The 22,381-nt window shown below is 43.1% G+C and overlaps 1 protein-coding gene across 2 annotated transcripts in view; it reads left to right on the top strand.

Moving 5' to 3' along the window:
- ZFAND3 (zinc finger AN1-type containing 3) overlaps positions 1-22,381 on the top strand; it is a 337,867-nt gene that overhangs the window by 286,095 nt on the left and 29,391 nt on the right. Inside the window, exons 5-6 of one of the 2 annotated variants that reach the window (XM_060307446.2) lie at positions 10,104-10,271; positions 13,597-13,920. In XM_060307446.2, the coding sequence (XP_060163429.1) occupies positions 10,104-10,271; positions 13,597-13,823 (395 nt within the window). In that variant the 3' untranslated portion in view covers positions 13,824-13,920. Of the gene's footprint in view, positions 1-10,103; positions 10,272-13,596; positions 13,921-22,381 lie in introns of those variants that run through there. The other variant, XM_070046699.1, reaches the window with a different exon arrangement.

Raw genomic sequence — 22,381 nt, forward strand, 5'->3', positions numbered from 1 at the left:
CTTATAGCTCCATTTGAACCTACAATTATCTCAGAGTAAATCATTTAATAAGAAGAGGAAAATGGGCTTGAAAGATTCCTGATAGAGAAAAATTGGCAGTTAGTGTCATGTATGTGTCTGATCAGACCGACAGACCAGTAGTAAGATTAATAAACGTGATGGAAGGAGAACTAACCTGGCCATTGACATTTTGGTGAGGTGTTCATGAACACCCCGCCCCCGCCCATTGAACCAGTTGGCGTCAAAGAGAGGAGAAAGATATAAAACAGCTTTGTTTCCCTGAAAACCCATCAATCAGGTGTTCTCCATGTAGCTTTGCTCCCCAGACTGTGAAAGGGCCTACTAATTGATATGATTGTTGGTAAAGAGATGAGGTAGAAGGTAGATGAGCAACAACTTTTATACAAATGGTATTTTGAAAAGAAGGGCTAACAGAAAACAATGCGAGGATGACAGATGTGAGCTAAAAATCACCTGTTTATATGTATACAGTATAGTTCTTAAGTTCAAGAGGTACCTTTTAAAAAAAATTTTTATTTTATTTTTGGCTGCGTTGGGTCTTCATTGCTGCATGTGGGCTTTCTCTAGTTGCGGTGAGCGGGGACTACTCTGCGTTGCGGTGCGCCGGCTTCTCATCGTGGTGGCTTCTCTTGTTGTGGAGCACGGGCTCTAGGTGCGTGGGCTTCAGTAGTTGTGGCTCACGGGCTCTAGAGGGCAGGCTCAGTAGTTGTGGCGCATGGGTTTAGTTGCTCCGTGGCGTGTGGGATCTTCCCGGACCAGGGCTCGAACCCGTGTCCCCTGCATTGGCAGGTGGATTCTTTTTTTTTGTGTGTGTGTGTTACGCGGGCCTCTCACTGTTGTGGCCTCTCCTGTTGCAGAGCACAGGCTCTGGACGCACAGGCTCAGCGGCCATGGCTCACGGGCCCAGCCGCTCCCCGGCATGTGGGATCTTCCCGGACCGGGGCACGAACCCATGTCCCCTGCATCGGCAGGCAGACTCTCAACCACTGTGCCACCAGGGAAGCCCCCAGGTGGATTCTTAACCACTGTGCCACCAGGGAAGCCCTAAGAGGTACCTTTTCGACCTTTCCCTCTTCTGCTTCTTAATCACCCCCTTAACAGAATTTATCACTTCCACATTTTATGTTCATAGTCTCTTCATATATTAATATGCTGTAGGTTTATTTGTTTATATCTTTCCTGGAATGTGGCCTCCTTGAGAGGAGAGATCATTGCCATATGTAGTTCTGATTTGCTAGTTTAAAGCCCAGTGCCTGGCACACAGTAGGCACTTGATAAATAATTAATAAAATATTGACTGTTGTCTGGGCCCTGAACAGAGTGGTCATTAATCTGGAGACGTACATAAATTAGATCAAATAAACTGAGAATCTTATTTTACTTAATGAGATTGTGATTATTATTGCAAGTGAACTTTCCTGGGCTTTTGCTTTATGTCTTTTATTCTGATGAAAATTTTCCTTAGGTTTAGAGAGTTGAGTGATCAGCAATGAAAGGCATATCTTATAGGAACAGTTAGCAACAGTGTAGAGTCCATCAGGAGGGGAAGGGCAATCAGAAAAAGGCCAGGAAGGGCTTCCCTGGTGGCGCAGTGATTGAGAGTCCCCCTGCTGATGCAGGGGACATGGATTCATGCCCTGGTCCGGGAAGATCCCACATGCCACGGAGCGGCTGGGCCCGTGAGCCATGGCCACTGAGCCTGCGCGTCCGGAGCCTGTGCTCCGCGACGGGAGAGGCCACAACAGTGAGAGGCCTGCGCACCGCAAAAAAAAAAAAAAAAAAAAAATAGAAAAAGGCCAGGAAGCTATTGGAAAGGAGATATTTAGAGAAGTGACTTGTGGCCTTCTGGGACCAACTTCAGTCACAGGCAGTGCCATCAGACTTTAAGAAATCATGGGCTAAAACACTGACAGCTAGCTCCTCTCCTAACGTTCACCTAAGTATCCTTTCCTTGCCAAGGCACAGATGAACTATATCCTGATGTCCTGTACGGCAGGTGTGCAGTGGAGGAAGTTAGAGGAAGAACATTCCTTCCCCCACTGCCAAGGTGGTATGGGAACTGAGCTGATTACACAGTGCTTGCCCTTCTTCACCTGCCCTTACTTGTGCCAGCCCTCCAATCATGTGGGTTTGTCAGGGGCTTGCTGGAAGTTTAATTGCTGGTCTTGAATATGAAACAGAGGAGGTGTACAGTTAAAAAATCTCCTTCCTTACAAGTAAATGATGCCATTAAAAATAAAGAGATGAATAGAAAAGAGAGGGAGAAAGAATCAGTCAATCCCGGATGGTGGTATATTCCACAGGAAAACGAACCAGGACTATCCAGAAGTCCATGTCAGTTGAATGAATGAACGAATATATGGTTTGAGAGTATATGCTGTTTTGGATTAAAAAGAGATTTAGACGTAAGGTCCAAATGTAACACATGCAACTTGATTGGACATGCCTTTGAAACTATGAAGGTAAACATTGAAAACAATGGAGATAATTTGGATATGGACCGAATGTTAGATGACATTGGAGCATTATTCTTAATTTTCTTAGGTATGATTTTTAGTCATGTAAGGAAATGCCCTTATTGTTAAATGTGTATATATGAAGTATTTTGATGTTTGCAACTTATTTTCAGATGGTTTGGGGTGGGAGAGAGAAAGCAGTGTGACAGATAGTTCGTTAACACTTGTTGAATCTGACTGGATTGTACACAGGTATTAATTGTACTATTCTTTGAACTTTTCTATAGTTTTGAAATTTTTCAAAATAAAAAGTTGGGTGAAGACTGAATACTTTCCTCTTGGGGTTGAGAAAAAGGCAAAAATGTCCTCTCTCAACTCTCCTATTCAGTATCATACTAGAAAGCCTAGCTAACAATAGGCAAGAAAAAGAAATAAAAGGCAGACAGATTAGAAAGAAAGAAAAATTGAGAGAAACGCCTTCCTTTAGAATTGTTGGGCTCTGATGCCATGATTTCATTTAAGATGATTTTATTTAATGGAGAGCTGTTCTCCCCACAGCCCATTAGCTTCTCTTAACTTGATCCTTTGATTAATTCATAATTGCTTTTTTTTTTTTTTTGGGTGTCAGTGTGTACCACCAAAATCAGCTTTCAGCTTCTTGTCCAGCGGGAATCAGAGGGAAAGATGGGCTATGAGGAAGTGAGAAATCTGATTCCAGTCTTTAAAACATGTCTTTGGGATGTATGGGTGCTCATTTCATGAAGGGTACAAATTATGGCTCATGACTTATGCATTTTCTGCTACTCTTTAAGCTGTCTTCCAATCAAAAAATGTCCCTACTGAAGCAGCTTTGCATTGCTGTTGTGAAGATCAAAGTCAGACAGTTAGATGATAAAATTACTCGCAAGATTTCTGATGCTTTATGTCTTTTGAGCATACTGAGGACAGAGACCCCAAAAGTTCAGGTGTGCTCCCAAGATAATTGGTTCTACTGATTGGCCACCCCAGGTCTCCCGATCTTGTGTTGCCAGCAGGGAGGAAGAGTCAGAGGTCTGCTGTCTTGAGGTTGTGATGGAGGAGACCACCCTCAAGAAAAGGAGCAAGCCAGAGGAAATAACCTGGAGGGATGGGGGTGGAGATGGAAGGAGAAGAGAGGGATTCGGGCTTCACAACAGTACTGCCTGGCAGTTTGAGAACACCTGACCTTTAAAATGGTTATCATCTAAGACGTGGCATCCTAGGAGTATTTCAAAGTAGATTCATCTTTGTATTACATATCAAATGAAAATGAAGGCATTTTCCACAAAATTTTAATAATCGGCCTCTTCCAAAGAGTTGAACTTCTTTCTCTGTGTGACAGCTTTTTTTTTTTTTTGCGGTACGCGGGCCCCTCACTGCTGTGGCCTCCCCCGTTGCGGAGCACAGGCTCCAGACACACAGGCCCAGCGGCCACGGCCCACGGGCGCAGCCACTCCATGGCATGCGGGATCCTCCCGGACCGGGTCACGAACCCGCGTCCCCTACCACTGCGCCACCAGGGAAGCCCTGTGTAACAGCTTTTTAACAGGTGTGATATTCCAAAATAGTTGTGGGACCATTAGGAAAATAAGAAAGAAGGGGGAAATTCCAGCCAAATAAAGTGGAAGCAAAATTTTAATGGATAATGAGGGAGTTTTCTCTCTTGAAGTCTTTTATGACATACAGAGTAAGAAGCCAGAGAGGATGAATCTAATCCCTGCACACACTGAAAGGATGCCTGAGGAGAAAGAGAGAAAGTACCTATAAAACAGATTTTCTTTTTTAAGTGTCTTTTATCAGTTTTTCCAGTGAGAGTGTGGTGTTTTTCATGGACAGAGGTTTTAGCAGCTTAAGCTTCTTTTATTTTTTATTTTTGGCTGCATTGGGTCTTCGTTGCTGTGTGCGGGCTTTCTCTAGTTGTGGCGAGCGGGGGCTACTCTTTGTTGTGGTGCGCGGGCTTCTCATTGCAGTGGCTTCTCTTGTTGTGCAGCACGAGCTATAGGCACGCAGGCTTCAGTAATTGTGTCACGTGGGCTCAGTAGTTGTGGCTTGCAGGATCAGTAGTTGTGGCACATGGGCTTAGTTGCTCTGCGGCATGTGGGATCTTCCCGGACCAGGGATCAAATCCGTGTCCCCTGTGTTGGCAGGCGGATTCTTAACCACTGCACCACCAGGGAAGCCCTTAAGCTTCTTATAAATGGTCGAAGGAGAGACCGCAGTGGTGTGTGAGGGTTCATTAATTATTGCTCTTACTGATGTTTGCACAGACGGTTGGGATCATAAATGTCAGTCTGTCAAGAGACTGTGATAGGTTCTAAAAAAACTGATTGAGTACCTCAAAAGCTGTCATAAAACCTGAGATTAAACAGATTCATCTTTCTTAGAAGTGAGGGAAGGTATGGGTGAAGTGAATAGAAGAAGCTTCCTTCCTTTGTTGCCACTTTGCTATTTCAACTCTCCTGTTCAAAACCATGAGTGTTGGCTTGTGCAGAGGGTCAGGAGCCTGCCTGAGGTGTCAGAGGGACATGGTCATGGTTAGCAGTCTCAGTTGTGTGCGGGCTGTCAGCTGCACAGCGCTGGAGATTCAGAGAGATTGGGATTCAACTCTTGACAGGGCTGACACAATTTATTTGGAAATTTTCAGGAGAGAACATGAGTTATAAAGACAAGAACAGTGACAGTAAGGAACAAATGTGAATTTCTGTCAGAGATAAAACAGAATTTTAAAAGAAGTAGGTCTGTTGTTGTCTCCAGTCAAGTTTTCCAGTTAAACTGTGTTCCTAAATTGAAAGTCTTACCACTACTTCTCTGCTATTGGCTAGGAAAGTACAATTAGAAGACTTTCTCTCTTCAGAGGATTATATATTTTAAAAATCACTGTACTTATTTCTCTGTCACAAATCTTTAAATCTAGGAAACTGAGAGATAAAATACTTTCTCTTAAGATTTTCCTTTCTCATTTAATCCCATTATGATTCTTGATCAGACTTTCCTTTGACTAGAAGGTCTGATGCGGTATCTTCCTCAGGCCGTTAAACGTAGGCAGAGGAAGAGGGGGACTGGTTGAATATCAAGAACTGTGAGCCTGGCATAGGCATGTGGGCAGCTCTTGTGTGGGTACATACAGACTAGATTATGTTCTCAAGAAAAAGCATACTGGAAAAAGGTGCTTTGTTGGCCCTTTATGAAGGACTTTAATTAGAAGTCACTCCTAACTCCTGGGGTGGGAACAGTTTCTAGCTTGCCGCTACACTCCTGCTGCTAATGAGCATGCTCCTTGCAAGGATGCGTTTCTTCTGACAGTTAAAGCTGCATGTGAGCTATTTCTGTTCATCTTTCTCTCTGCATTAAACCCTTACTAACCAAGTTCAGATTATGCAAGTAGATTGGTAGGTGTTTTCCATCATTGTTGAGGAGTTGAAAATGCTTCAGGGTAACAAGACCTATTTACTATCTGTGAGCAAAAAGTAAATAATCAAACTTTAATTTATTCAAATACGGACAGTAGATGAAGGTTCCTTTAGTGTTGACCATAATTGGATCTTTTCCTTCTGGTGGTCCTTTTAAAATTGCCATTAAATTTGTAATTGAACAGTTGAATTATTTAGTTCATTATTATGTAATTAAAATCCCTGTCCTGGACATCTGTTTCTCTTATTTAGGCAACTCCCCACATGGCACAGGTTTCATTAAGTAATTAGCAGAGGAGATGTAAATTTCTTATTCAGACATGATGATGATCCTGTAGACAGCTATTTATTTCATCAGCTTATAATTAAAATACTAAGTTGACTTGTGAGGAAATGCCAAGGAATGGTTTGCTTCGCTAAGAAGTTACAGATAACACATAACTGGATGGCAGCATGTGGAAGGTGGTAAACAGTTTAGGGAGTTTTTTCCCCTCCCTCCTTGTGGTAGAGAGCATTAGAGGGCACAAGGATTCCTTTCCACTTAATAGACCATTGACTGAGTGAAGGATAAGTGGGCGTATTCCAGAATGCTAAAGTTACGAATCTCTTAATGGCTAGGAGCAGTTCCTTGATTCTGAAAAATAATACATTCTGGTAAACATTTCATCTGTCTTGGTTCAGACTCGTTGAGGACTGCTTCTCATGGCTCAGGCTTTCTATACATGGATGCCTTAGGTTTTGGACTTGCACAGATGCTGAGACATTGACTCTCAGAGGACTGACTAGGGCTGAGTGGTGTTCCTTTAGGATGGCCAGTGCAGTGCCGCCAGAAGCTGTTGGCAGCATCAGAGACCTCCCTAAGGACCCACTGTTTCAGGAACATCCCATGCCTCCTGCCTTCCAGAACAAATAATGCAGTTGTCTTTATATATAGTGTGGAATGGATAAAGGAAAATTTCAGGATGAGACCATGCAGACCTATTCCTTAGTTTTATTATTATTGAGTGCTCATTGGTCAGACAAGGTGGAGAATTAGAAGAAAAGAGATCAGGCCTGGACAGGCCTCCTAATTTTGGGGCGTTCCATCAGCTGGGTTGTTTGGTGATGACCAGTGATGATTATATCAATATGAATTCTGTTTCTCAGTCTTAGGATCATATGTTAAAAAATATTGTCTTTGCATATCACTCTCTTGCTTGTTTGAAAATAGTTAGCAATGGATAACATGGACATACTGAAAGTAAATTGTCTTCATGTAGCAGAGGCTTGCTTTAGAAATGGAAATAGGTGCTATGTAGGTAGACAGCACATTTGACAGTTTGGAGCAGATTCACTTGGGAAACAGCTTTGAATGTGAACATTGCATTTCCAGACACAAGCTCAGTTCTATGAGGTCGCAGTGCAAATAAAAGAGGGTCCGAGTGGTCCTCTTTTATATTTGAGGTGTGCTGGCCTCGTGTCAAGACCCTCTGGATTTTAACAATTTAATAATGCAAAGCCTTCAGCCACCTTCTTGTGTGAACCCTAATCTCTCTCCTCTCCCCACCTCACCCCCCAGGGTTGGGGGATAATTTCTTATGTGGATGCTCCAGATTTAGGACCTTGTCTCAGAACAAACACCATTTTTTTGTTTCGGTTTTTACTCTAGAATTTTCTCTTCTCATTACCCAATGGAAAAAAAAAATGTCGAAATAGGGTTATTAATACAAATAGTGCCCTTTCTGGTTTGTAAAAAAGGACCCCCCCGGAGAACAGTGTGGCCCATACTAGGTGAATTTCTTTTGTCTTCCTGCCTTGTAATGATTTACATTTAGATTGTTGCTTGTTGCTCTTATAGGGGAAGGGGAGGGGCCTGGTGTGTCTGGCTGCCTCAGTCATCACACTGACTAGGTTTGGACAGCTTTGCTCAGCAGAGCTGGGAAATAGGCTGAACTTGCTTTCAATTGTTTTCATCAAAGGCCTCGTTTAGTTGGTTTGTATTGGGGGAAAATGTCATGGAGGCTGCAAGAACTAAATGAAATGAAAAATGAAGTTTACAATTGCTAAGAATGGTGCGTACCTTCTGAAAGTCAGTGCAAGGTGCCGTGGGCCAGAGGGCTGTGAGCAAACTGTTACCATTGTCACTGTCAGGGCCAGTGAGTGCTCGGGCGAAATGCAGCATCTTCTCCACGCAGAGGGAGGCTGGGAAGGGGATACAGACAGCCTTCCTTGAAATACAGCCGGACTTCCCTGGTGGTCCAGTGGTTGAGACTCCGTGCTTCCACTGCAGGGGGCGTGGTTCCGTTCAATCCCTGGTCGGGGAACTAAGATCCTCCATGCTTCGCAGTGCGGCCAAAAAAAAAGAAAGAAAAACTGCCAACGGTCTACCGCTTCTCACTAGAGACACAGTAAATAGAAAATCAGGACTGCCTTAGGAGAAGATTTATTCATGTAAGAAATACTGAGTTGTAGGCATAGAGGGCACATTAGTGAACAAAGCTGGTGAAACTTCCTGCCCTCCAGGAGTTTACATTCTCCTGGAGGATAATGTTAAAAGATAAGTGCTGGGGAGGAATAAAAGGCAGGAAAAGGGAGGAAGGGAAGTGCTGCTGAAGGGGCAAGAGTGGTCTAGATAGGGTTTTCAGGGAAGAAGACCTCATTGAAAATGTAGCTTAAAAGACTTAAAAGAGGGGATTCCCTGTAGATCTGGGTGAAGACTGTTCCAGACAAAGGGACCAGAAGGTGCAAAGGCCCTGAGTTAGGAGACAATCAGGAGGCTAGTGTGGGTGGAGCAGAGGGAGAGAGTAACAGGGGATGAGGGGAGAGAGATGGGAGGAGGGCACATAAGAAAGGCAGGGCCTTTCTGAGGGTCATAGGAAGTATCTGAACTTTTCATCCAAGAAAGGGAGCTATTAGAGGATTTTGAGCAGGATTGTGAAGTGATTCTAACTTGATTTTTAACAGGGTCGCTTGGCTGCTGTGTGGAGAATAGACTGTAGGACAAGGGGAAGGGCAGGGAGACCAGTAAGAAGCTACTGTATTAGGAGACTCTCTTCCAGAGGTGTTTTAGCACAAATCACTTTGGAACCTTGGCGAGAGGTGCATCGTCAGTATGTAGTGGCAGTAATTCCAAGAATACAGAGCCCCCCACGTGCTGGCTCTTTTCTTTGTTTTTTTTTTTTTTTTGAAAGCAAGAGTTATTTACAGTCTGCCTGTGACATGAACTTTATTGCATTTTACTTTTTTAAGATTATACAAAACACTTGTTGCACACTACATCTCCCTTCACCTGCTAATTTGGCACCAGCCCTAGGGTTGCAGTGCCAAGTGCTGCCTCTGTACCACCCCACTCTGGAGGCCATGGGACAGCTTATCTGTGAACAAGCAAGGACACTTGTTCACTCTGAATAAAGTTGGAATCATTTTCAGTATTAGAACCTGATTCTTGTGCGTTTAGTTGTGCATAGGAATAGAAATGTCTTTTTTTTTTTTGTGGTACACGGGCCTCTCACTGTTGTGGCCTCTCCCGTTGCGGAGCACAGGCTCCGGATGTGCAGGCTTAGCGGCCATGGCTCACGGGCCCAGCCGCTCCGCGGCATGTGGGATCTTCCTGGACTGGGGCACAAACCCGTGTCCCCTGCATTGGCAGGCGGACTCTCAACCACTGCGCCACCAGGGAAGCCCTTAGAAATGTCTTTTTACTAGAAAAGATCATGGATCACCCATGAAACACTGACTTCAGGTATAAAATTGTGCTAAGCATGGTGACATACAGAAATAGTAGACACAGTCCCTTCTCTGGCGAAGTACAGTCTACTTAAGGACAAAGATCCAAGAAGAGATAAATAACCAATACAAGCAGTAAACAGCTAGGACCCAAAGAAGGGGCACAAAGAGAGGATCCCATTTCCAGCTCGAATGGTCTCCTTGTAGAGATGGATGTTTTTTAAAGACAGCACAGAACGGACGTTTGTTGAGCCACCCACCCTCCTCTCCTAGCTTGGGCCTGGCTTGTTAGAAGTCAGCTGTAAAGGTGCATGCTTGTCACAATTTGTGATGTAAACCAGGCCAGCTAGAAGAACTGGCTCTTGCTCATACTGATCCAGTTCCTGGAAAAGGGCAGTAGCCTGGTCAGAAGAATGCCTCGGCTGTACATTAATCAGTTGCGCTTGCCAGGCCAAGCACTAACCCTGACCCCTAAATGTGTTGTTTTGCTCAGATTCACAGTCTGAGAATGAGGCTTCGCCAGTGAAACGGCCACGACTACTGGAGAATACTGAACGACCCGAGGAAACCAGCCGATCTAAACAGAAAAGCCGACGTCGGTGCTTCCAGTGCCAAACCAAACTGGAGCTGGTGCAGCAGGAACTGGGATCGTGCCGCTGCGGTAAGCGTCCCCCCAGTGGAGGACACAGCATGGTGGAGGCTGTGTCCTTGGCGCCCTGAGAGGCTGAGCTCCTTCATTCTTCTCCCGAGTACCTCCCTTCGAGCTATAGCTTTGGAGCTTGGGAAATCAGAGTAGAGGATTCTTATTTCTAAACACCCTTTATTTCCTCTCACACATACAGAAAAGGCAAAAACCTCCCCAACTATTCTTACACATATTTCATTAGAGTTGCATTGTCACTGCTTACTGCTCTCAGCTTCTCTCCACTGCATATTACTGTGGTTCCTTCTCATTGATGACTTATTTAGAAGTTAACCAAACCAGTGAAATTCTGAGATATGTGCCATAAAATTCAGATATTAGATTAATTTTGAATGAGCTTCTTACTATATATAATAAATGGAAGATTTCTCCCCCATATCCCTTTTAAATTAAAGTTTGATTAGAAAATTATTTTCTTTGAACCATAATTCATTGTCAGTTAACCCCTTGAAATAGCTTTAAAGTAACCTTTTCCTTCTGTATTATCCAGTGTAATACCAACTCTTGGAATTTTTGGTGGGATGTACTTTTTAAAAACTTTATGCCTGCCCACAGTGGAACAAAACTTAGAACAATCCTTCCTCTCCCTTTGACCATATACATCGTGTCACATGGAAGCAAAATTGTGTAGCTGCATTATTTAGGCTGACTTACAGTTTTCCTGTCCCTGTTTTTATTTCTTGACTTTAGAGCATAATATTGTGAAATTGTTCTCTGGGACAGAGCTGTCATCAGGCACATTGGCTCTAGCCTCTGAGAGTCCTGTATCCTTTGTTCTTAGAAGTGAGCTTTTAGAAGCTTCCTTTTACCTCTGGGATGGCCATAGATATCCTGTAAGTACTGATGCTGGTAGTCAGGACTGGGTGGTTCTCCCAGCAGTTAGAAAGTTACAGCTGCTCAAAGCTCTTCATCTTCTGAAGAGATAGCCGTCGCTGCTCCTGTCCCTGAGTTATCTGCCCTGTTGGAAATGAGAAGGACAGGAGGGAGTTCCAGCCTCTCATGGAAACTGAGTTGGAACTCCTTTCCTGTCATGAGTAGAAATCTGTTTGTTACACAGTCTGGTGTGTGGTACTCAGCAGTATCAGAAACATATTTATATTCAACTGCAGAAATGGTGACTAGCATGTGGAGTCCAGGTATCACTGGACAAGTTTTTAGTCTTTAACCTGGCGTTTATTTATCCTATTAAATGCTTGTGTGAAAGTGTAAGGAGAGAGGTAGGATAAGACGTGGGTGCAGAGGCTGTCAGCAGAATTTTCAAACCTCACTTTTGTTCCTGCAATGTGATGTGGTCCAGGTGAGCCCAGAACCTTTTTCTTAGGCTGTGTCTTGATCAACCCTCCCAGGTAATGTAAAATTCTTAATGAGGTAGTGAAGGAATACTGTGGTTACCCAAGGAAACTTTGGGGTCTCATGGCTAACCAGCTTTGCCCTCAGTGGTTTGTCTGATCTTTTGTGGTCTGCAAATTATTGCTTTGGTCTTCACGTGGACCCCTGGGGGCTTCAGCAGTTCAGTCTGTTACCAGTGTTGTGTAGCTTCCCTGACCGTTTGCCTGTTGCTTTTGTAACACAGGCCTTTGGTGATTCCTAAATTAGAATCGTGGGATTTTCCTGTACCTTACATTCTTGTTTCCTTCTTGAAAGTAACTGAATTCTGGGTATTACACAGGATTTGCCCTAGTGGATCAAGCAGTTGATCCATCAAGTGTGCTGTCTCGCCTCTGGCAGTGGCTAATAACCTCCTCTCCTTGTCAGGCAAGCAGTGAGAATTCACAGTTTAGTGCTGAGAGATCCAGAGGTGTGGTAACCAAGTCTCCCAGTTTACCCTTCAGCTTTGATGCAAGCCACCTATTTCCTAAGGTCTTAAGCACCAAGCTGAAAATATCTAGAAATATATGTTGGATGACTTCATGTGCTCCTAAAGTGAAGCCAACTTGACTGACTCTGGTAAGTGCAGATTACTCTGCTGTGCTCTTCACCTCTCAGGCAGGAGGCTGGGTTTCTAAGTAAGTGCCTACTGGGTTTGCCATAGACGTGCATTCTCTTTAAATGATCTAACACGTGGTCCCTTGGCTTATGCCCAATTCTGAGGGTCGTCTTATAGAGAGATTTGATTTTTCTGCTGGAGAAGAGAGCCCTGAGCTGTCTGCAGTCCCTCCAGATGTAGCCTTCCTAGAGAGAGCTGGGAGTTCAATTGGGCCCACTGAGAGCATTATACTTATGTGCCCAGAAAAATGACTGAGTCAGCTGCCACATTTTAAAAGATGAAGGACAGTAATGGGAACACACACCTCTGGGACTGTCCCTGACAAATATCTCTTGTGTTCCTCCTGCCTGTCTGCTTGGATCTCTAGGAAAAGGTGAGTTGTACAGTTATTTCCTTGAGGCTGCATGGAGTGCTAGGGAGACGTTTAACTGCCCTGAAAGGTTTTGGAAGACGGGAAACACAGTAATTTACTACTGAAAGTGAAGATTCAGGAGGGCGGTTTGAACTCAAACAGAACACTTCTCCACTGCAGAAAATCTTTTTTTTTATATGTATTCACAATCTTTTTTTCCATTCCCCTTCCACTCTGTACAGGTTATTAACTGCTGACAAGAAATTCACATCTCATAAATAATGCTTAAGAGCCGTTGCTATATAAATTGAATGTGTTATGAATTGTGATGGGCCTTTTTGTAGCATTCGATGCCTAGAGCAGGAAGAACAGAGGATGTCATTTTCATTAATTTCTAATGAGGTGCCAATTAAAGACAGGGAAGCCGCTCCAAAGGGAAGAGTGGCCAAGCTCCCCTGAATCCTCCGCCTGGGGCTGTCATCCAAACACTGCCAGCAAGCCTTCTCTAAAAATTCCATTAAATCACAGTCTCATCGAGAGCACACAGACACATTCAGCTCCCCTTTGATCTTCAAAAGAGCAATTTGTAAGGCGAGTTCTGAGCCTTCTCACATAGGGAACAGCTAGAGGTGATAGGAATTGTTAATTGCCAAGACACTCCATGGGCTTTCAATAAGGAGGTGAGTTTTGAAGATGAATTCTCCTCTGCCTCGCTGTGACTAGATAACCTTTAAATCAACAATACCATAGTGACACCCTTTTCCTGTGAAATCTTTCTGGGTGCCAATCAGTAAAAGCATGTGGTGAGGCTGGGGTGATACCCTGCATCCTAGTGTATCTTCAGCAGTTTAACTTCTCAAGATGGAAAACAATTGCATAAACATGGATTTATTTGTTTCATTTTCTACTCAGTAGGCAAATTGATCAGCTTGTTGTCTTTACAGGGGTCTTGTCTCTCCAAAGGCCACCTGGAGGGTGTTCTGAAATCTGGCCATCCTCATCCAGTCTGGGCCACAGCACAGCCACGTGGATACTGTGTTTTCTAATCAGATCTTGCATGATGCATACCGCATGGCTTTTTAATCGCTATGCATTGCTTCCCAGAACCACAGAATTAATTTTTAAATACCAGTCTAAGAGCTTGCAAAAGTTATGGCATGTTTTCAGTTGACAGTGACTTACACTGTAAGATGATATGCTCCCTTTTGGGACAACAGTGCTTTTACTAACCTCTTGAGTAATCTGACTTCGTTTACTGCTTTGAAAATAAATTTTATATTCCCTTTAGAAACTCAGAGTGATGCTTTAGCTGGGACCTTTAGTTTGTCGACTTAAAGTGCCTCAGTGGTCCTTTCTGCCTTTTCATTCACTGTCAAGCTGAAGTCAGCTAGCATTTATTGAGATGTGATTTTTCATAAAGCATTTTGCTAGGTTTTGTGGGGAATATAGGAGGTAGAATACAGAATATAGGAGCTCATAGTTTAGGTCAGTGATTTCAGACTTAAGTGGGCATCAGAATTGCACAGAGGGCTGTTAAAACACAGTGTGCTGGGCCCACCCCCAGAGCTTCTGACTCAGTGGGCCTTTTTAACAGGTTCCCAGGTAATAACTGATGCTGCTGGTCTGAGGACCATGTTTTGAGAACCACTGTTCTAGGAGCTTCTCAATCTGGGAAGCCTCTAAAATATAGAATGTCTGGGCCTCACACTTAACAATTAAATCAGAAAAGGTTTCTGGGTATTGTTTTTTTTTACATTTTGGAAATTAAAAGTTTGTCCTGGACCATTTGAAAGTAAGTTGCAAACATTGTGACCCTTTATCCCTATAAACGTCAATGAATATTTCCTGAGAATAGTTATTTTATATAACCGCAGCAGTTATCAGCTTCAGTAAACTGATACTGATAAATACTTTCATCAGATCTCTTGTCCATATTCTAGGTTTGCTAGTTGATCCAATAATATACTTCATAAAAGCATTTTCCTCCCTTTAGTACAGAATCCAGTCCATGATCAAGTGTTGAATTTAGTTGTCATGTCTCTTTTAGACTCTTAAGCTGGAACATTTTCATTGCCTTTCTTTGTTTTTAATGATATTGACATTTTGAAGGCTGCATTTCTCCACCCTCTTCTGCTTACCCTTCCCAACCCCCCACTTTTTTAAATAGAGCACTCCTTGTTTGGAGGTTGTCTGATGTTTCTTCATGATTAGATTCAGGTTATGTATTCCCAGCCAGAATGCTATGTGGGTGATGTTGTGTCCCCCTCAGGGTTCTTCATTGGGAGGCACGGATGTTTATCTGCATCTCATTATTGATGTTAATTTTGCTTCATTCACCCAGTCTAGGTGTTGCCTGATGTCTCTAAAAATAATATTTTTGCCCTTGCAACTAGTAAGCAATCTGTGGGAAACACTTTGACTATATAAATGTCCTGATCATCATCAAAAAGGTCTCCTAGATTTAGCATCCATTGATGATTCTTGCCTGAACCAGTCTTTACTATGATGGTTGCAAAATGATGCTTTGCTAACTCCAGTCCTTCTCCTGCATTTACCATTTGCACGGAGCATTCTCCTCCCCCATTTATTTATCTCTTACTGGTTTGGACTCTGGGCTCTTGTATTTTTCAGTGGTTTATAATTCATTACTGTACTTAATTATTTTGTTGCTCAAATTGTCTCAGATTTGGCCGGTGGAAATTCCTTCAAGCTGAATTCTGTATTTTTGTGACATACCTCCTGTTTTTGTTTATTTTAAAAATTAATTAATTAATTAACTTTGGCTGCATTGGGTCTTCGTTGTGGTGCGCGGGCCCTCTCCAGTTGCAGGGAGCGGGAACCACTCCTCATTGCGGTGCGTGGGCTTCTCACTGCAATGGCTTCTCATGTTGCGGAACACAGGCCCTAGGCAGGCGGGCCTCAGCAGTTGTGGCACATGGGCCTAGCTGCTCCACGGCATGAGTGATCTTCCTGGGCCAGGGATCGAACCCGTGTCCTCTGCATTGGCAGGTGGATTCTTAACCACTGTGCCACCAGGGAAGTCCCTGCCTCCCGTTTTTTAAAAAGCATTTTCTTATTCTGTGGCCTAACATGATGTGTTCTGGATGCATCTTGTACTTGCTTAGTCCTGGAATCAGCCACTTTTCCAAGATCCCTAAGCTGATTTAAATAGGCATTCAGAGTAGGAATTTGCTGGTCCTGAGTGGAAGGCAGGCACATGCATGAAATAAGTGGCATCCAGGGCAGCCTACCATAAGAGTTTTAATCCAGGTACAAGCCATATGTTATAGGAATATGGGGAGGGAGAGATTAATTCCAACTGGAAGACTCTGGACAGGCTTCCACAATAGGGGCATTAAAGGAAGGGTGGGACTTAGAAGTGCAGAAAGACAGGATGCTTGGACCAAGCTGGTGTTCTGCAGGTGACCTCTGTGCAGCCCGATGGAGCCTTGTGGTTGAGTGAGGAGAGACTGCTAGAAAAGGAGGGAAGGGATTCCAGATTCCAGGCTGTAGGGTTTGGACATTGGTTTGCAGTGAAAAGCTATCAGTGGTTTGAATGTGGTCAACACGATCTAATTTGACTTTTTTTTTAAAAAATTAAGCACACAGGAAAGCCCGGGAGGCTGTTGAATCTTCTTAGAGGAATGATCTAGGGAGAGTGTGAACTGATTCACAAAGTGGAAAGAAATGTGCACGTGTCACAGCCGTCCCCGTCCACTACAGGGGACTGACTGAGTGGTGAACAGATAGTGATATTCTGAGGTCGAGTGTGGGGCGAGGAACTGTGGTGATTATGAAGCATGTAGGTGACGTGAAACTACCAGGCTGGTCCATTCCACCAGCATCAGAAACCACCACAAATAAGCCCACATCTAGGCCTTTATTTTAACTCTCTTCCAAGTGTGATTTAAAACTGTCAGGGACATTTGGCATTCTGTCCTATGTCTCAAAGAAAGCGAGGCTATATTTTCTTATAAAAGGCCTTATTCTGTGTACAGAGTTCTAGCCTGGATCTGTCAGAAAACCCTAGTATCCATGGAAACACCTGAGATCCTTTATCATGAACAAATTGGTTTGGTCAGTTAGGTGTTATCATTACTGCCGTTGAGTATCGAGTCCATGCTCTGCAGTGTGTTGTATAGAGTGTGGTGACCAAGATCCCAGCCCTTTAGGAGCTCCTGTTGTTTTATGCTGAGTCTGGCAGTGAAAGGCTAAAGGTTTTCCAGCACTTCTGAGACAGCAGCTGGGTGTTATGTTACCTTACGGCTCAAGAGAAGGAGGTGCCTGCCCACCCTCCCAAAAGCAAAAACAAAAACAAAAACAACAGCAGCAACAGAAAACCTTTGATGGGCGTTACTGTATATATGAGAGCTAAGAGTAATTGAAAGTCTTGAGGCAAATTGAGAAAATTTTCTCCCTTTGCTACTCTCTTCCTTTCACTCTCACTGTACTTTCACCTAAACAAGAGTATGCTTATTTGTAGTCCCCATTTAATCTTTAATGTGTAAGAGTTCTGGTCTAAAACCAAACAGATTAGTCCCTCTGCTGCTCCTCTAAATTGCAAGTTGAGGTGTTAGAGCAAAACAAATCAAACCTTTACTGAACACTAGCTCCACATATTTGGCCCATTAGCTTACCACGTCCCAGAGAGCCAAGCTACCATATGTCCTTTAACAAGGCTGTAGAGAGATATTAGAAACATTAAGAGCTCCCCTCCCCAGCAAAGGAGCATCAAAGACCAAGCTTTTAAAATACAAAATGTGCAGAGCACATTTACTGATGCCTGTGTCACTTCCCCACTCATACCCTACCGACAGGCAAACCAGCAGACCCTTGTCCCATGAAGTGAATATTTTCCATCTGGATAGCAAATTTGCAACTATTTCTATAGTCTAGTCTTAGCAATAACAACACAATAATAATTTAATCAAAACTATTTGGATAGGGCTTCCCTGGTGGCGCAGTGGTTGAGAGTCCGCCTGCCGATGCAGGGGACACAGGTTCGTGCCCCGGTCCGGGAAGATCCCACGTGCCGCGGAGCGGCTGGGCCTGTGAGCCATGGCCGCTGAGCCTGTGCGTCTGGAGCCTGTGCTCTGCAACGGGAGAGGACACAACAGTGAGAGGTCCGCGTGCCACGAAAAAAAAAAAACCCACCACCAACAACAAAAACTACTTGGATAGATTACCCTGTTTTAGGATATTTCTTTATGGAGAGAAAAAAATGGCTTATTGTAAAAGGAAATGAATTTTTTAAATTCTAAGAGTAGATAATTTTAGTTCTTTGCCTAGCAAGGTGTGTGTTATATGTGTGTGTTTTTTGGATTTTTTGATATATAATTTACATACCATAAAATTCACCTGTTTCATATAGTTCAGTGAGTTTTAGTAACTTTAAGTTGTACAGCCCTTACCAAATTCAAATTTTAGAATATTTCCATTACCCCAAAAAGTTCCCACGTGTCTCATTTTCAGTCAGTCACTACACTCTCCTACCCTAGCCCCAGGCAACCACTGATCTGCCTCTGTTGATATAATTTTGCCTTTTCTAGAATTTTAGCATCAGTGGATTCAAACAGTATATATATACAGTCTTGTGTGTCCACATAGTATGTTGTTTTTGAGATTCGTCCATGTTATTACATATCAGTAGTTCATTCCTCTTTAATGTTGAGTATTATTTCATTGTATGGATAATCACATTTGTTTATCCATTTACCATTTGACATACGTTTGGGTTGTTGCCAGTTTGGGGATATTATGAGTAGAGCTACTATAAATATTCATGCAGAGGTCTTTGTATGGACATATGTTGTACCTTCTTGGGTAAATACATAGAGGTAGAATTGCCAGGTTGAATGGTCATTTTCTAAGAAAATCCCATCAGCAGTGTATTAGGGTTCCAATTTCTCCATGATTGGCCAACATTTAATATTGTCATTCTTCTTAACTTTAGCTATTCTAGTGGTTGTGTGGTGCCATCTCACTGTCGTATGTTAACTCATTTCTCTAATGACCAGTGACGTTAAGCATCTTTTTCATATGCCTTTTGGCCACTCATATATCTTCTTTTCTGAAGAGTCTGTTTATACTTCAGATATCTTGCCCATTTTAAAAAGATTTACAGAATTGCCATTTTAACAATATTCCAACCTATGAGTATGATATGTCTCTTATTTAAGTCTTCTTTAATTTCATAGCAGTGTTTTATATTTTTCAGTTTCCATTCTTTGTTAAATTTATTCATAACTATTTTAGTTTTTTGATGCTACTGTAAATAGAATTTAAAAATTTTATTTTCAGATTGTTCTTTGCTGCCACTTTGAAGTGCAGCCGGTTTTTGTATATGATCTTTTATCTTACTAAAGATAAAAAGTAAATTTATCTTACTAAAGATAAATTTAGCAACCTTACTAAATTCACTAGATTCCCTTAGGGTTTTCTGTATCCATGATCATGCCATCTGCAAATGAGGGCAGTTTTACCCCTTTCCAATCTGTATGCCTGTTACTTCTGTTTCTTGTGTTATTGCACTGGCTAGGACCTGTCGCATGATGTTGAATAGACGTGTTGAGAATGAACTTCCTTGCCTTTTCTTTGATCTTACATAGAAAGCATTCAGTTTTTTACCATTTATGTCTGATTTAGCTGTAGATTTTGCATAGCTGTTCTCCATCCTGACAAAGTTCAATAGTTGTTACCTGTGGAATACATTGTAGGAAAACATAGGAAATGTTCAAATACATTCTCCCAAAACAGCTGATACAACTCATGGTGAGCTACGATGTGACCTAAAAAAGGTGAACAAAGGCGTGTTTTAAAGACTTCTCCTGTCCCATGCTTACAGTTGAAACACATGCCCTTTGTTCAGAGTCCTAACGTGTCTGTCCAGCCATAGTGGGGAAAGCCTGTGACCTGAGGGCACTCCTCTTTTTTCAAAACCAAAATCGTAACAGATTTATACCCCAAGATGCCGTTCTGGGTTATTCTCACTTGAGATAATGAAAGCAAACCACACTGAGAAATGCTTTGTTTGAATTAAATGCTTTTATTACTGCAATACAAAATCACAAAAAAATTGTGGGTAGATGGGTAATAGAATCACGTACCACCAAGATGAGAGGAAGCCTTAGCAGTCATTTAGTCCAACGCCCCCTCCCCCATTTTTTTGTTTGCTTGTTGTAAACGAGGAAACTAAGGCCAGAAAAGTTGCCACTAGCCTCGTATCACACCTGTGTGCTAAATGTTGTTATTTCACGCAGGCTTTGATCTGAAACTCAAGGACTGCTGAAGAGTTTCTGACCAACATAACTGCTCACAGCAGAGCCCACTCTCCCTCCCTTCAGCATAGCTTTCAGCCCCCACTGACTACAGCTTCTTGTCACATATTCTTGGCCATCCCTGGGGGACTTCTGTTCTTATCTCCTCTGAAGTACCCAGAAGATTTCTTGGTCTTTCCTCCAGATTAATACACCTGACTCTCTTAACCTCCTCTTAGTTCAGCCTCCAGAACCTTGTTCAGGACTTGGGACTCTTATATGGACTCTTCACAGCAAAATGTCACCAAATTAGACCAGTTGTGGTAAAAATAGTATTTAGTCAAAATAACAGGGTTAAAATATTATTTCTTTCAGAATTGATATCAAATTGTTCACAAAGGTGTTGCTAAAGAAATGTCCTTTCTTGTGCCTTTTATGTGTGTAGTTAAAACTAATTTGTGTTTAGTACATTGTATGCAGATATCTGCTAGTAAACACTCTCTGTCATCATACTATATTCTTATGTGACTCCCTCTTCAGTAGAACTTTTTTTTTTTTTGAGGTACGCGGGCCTCTCACTGTTGTGGCCTCTCCCATTGCGGAGCACAGGCTCCAGACGCACAGGCTCAGCGGCCATGGCTCACGGGCCCAGCCGCTCCGCAACATGTGGGATCTTCCCGGACCGGGGCACGAACCCGTGTCCCCTGCATCAGCAGGCGGACTCTCAACCACTGCGCCACCAGGGAAGCCCTTGAGTAGAACTTCTTAAAAAGTGCGGGCCTCAGACCAGCACTTCAGAGTCCCTGAGTAGGTGGGGATGCGTCTTTGGAAAGCAAAAATGCAGTTGCTCAGGCAATTCTAATATACCCCAAAGTTTGATACACTGTCTATACACTTAATAGCTCATTTCTTCATAGGAAATGTAAAGGTAATTTAAGACAAAATAGTTACTAGAAATTTCCAATGAGGTCATGCACGTCAGAGGTTTTATGTCAGATCTAGGCAACTCCATTCTCTTTCAATCAGAGATTTACATCTTCTGAGTGTTTTAACACATGCCTTCCTCCACTGGTCTCCTCTCTCCTGCTAGATTCTAAAATACTCAGAGAGCAGGACCATGTGTTGTTCTGTAGCTTCCCACTGCCCCTGTTAGAGTTATGTGGCCTATAGTAGGTACCCCATCTGTTATTATTTCTTGTAATAACATACAAGAAAAAATTAGAAGTCAATGAAATGTGGTGTTCTGGTGAGCCTGCTGGTTTTCTTTAGGGGAACGTCCTTTTGTGGTAGTGTTTGAAGCAGGCCTAAGCAGGTGAATGGGAGAATGTCTGGCCCAGTCTCCATGGAAATTCTTCTTTTTTTAAAAAAAATTATTTTATTTATTTATTTATGGCTGTGTTGGGTCTTCGTTTCTGTGCGAGGGCTTTCTCTAGTTGCGGTGAGCGGGGGCCACTCTTCATCGCGGTGCGCAGGCTTCTCATTGTCGTGGCCTCTCCTGGTGTGGAGCACGGGCTTTAGACGCGCAGGCTCAGTAGTTGTGACGCACAGGCTTAGTTGTTCCGCGGCATATGGGATCTTCCCGGACCAGGCCTCGAACCCGTGTCCCCTGCATTGGCAGGCAGACTCCCAATCTGCACCACCAGGGAAGCCCTCCATGGAAATTCTTGATGCTGGCGTACATGTACAACCTGAGGGTTTCCCAATGGAATAATTGACTTAAGGAATAAGGTTTGGAGAGAAAACCTTAGCATTATTTATTTTTACATACTTTTATCTGCCTTGAATTTTTATTGGTAGAGGGGGAAATATCAGGCGAGACAGCTATGTTATAAGAGCAGCATTGCTTGCTTGGTCTGATTAAAATTATTTGATATGCTTTTGGTTTAATTAAATACTCAACTTTGGGGATGGGTGTATTTGCCTAAATAAAACTGGTGATTCATCTTGCACATGAATAAGATGGGCTCTTTGGGGCTCACAGAAACTACAGGTCACAGACCTACTGTGTATAACCACACCAGTCTCTCACTCCTGCCTAGCAAACCTATCACTCTCTGACACAGAGTCCAAGCACTTAAGGGACTTAGAAGTTATCCATCTGGCGCCAGTCCAACTCCCTGAACTAATGCTGCAGAAACTACATCAGCATTGCCCTGCCCTGGCAGGTAATCCAGCCACCATGTACATCTCCAGCCTGGAGGGAGTGAGGCCTGTCTTGTTGCAGGCAGCTTAGACTGACTAGGTGCTTCCTCCGTTGAACTAAAACCAGCCTCCGTACATGACATGTCCTCATTCCTCCTCACTCTGCCCTCTGGAGAGACCTGTCACAAATCATCTTCCTCTCCTGCAAGGCTTCTCTTCAGATATTTGAACACAGTGGCTTTGGCTTTCCAGCACCCCAGTCCCTTCCAGTAGCAAGTTCATTCACGGGGACTGAAGAATAGTGTGGGGACATCAAGGGCAGGGTGGGGTA

Source organism: Globicephala melas, chromosome 11 (assembly GCF_963455315.2).
Source record: "Globicephala melas chromosome 11, mGloMel1.2, whole genome shotgun sequence".
NCBI lineage: Eukaryota > Metazoa > Chordata > Mammalia > Artiodactyla > Delphinidae > Globicephala > Globicephala melas.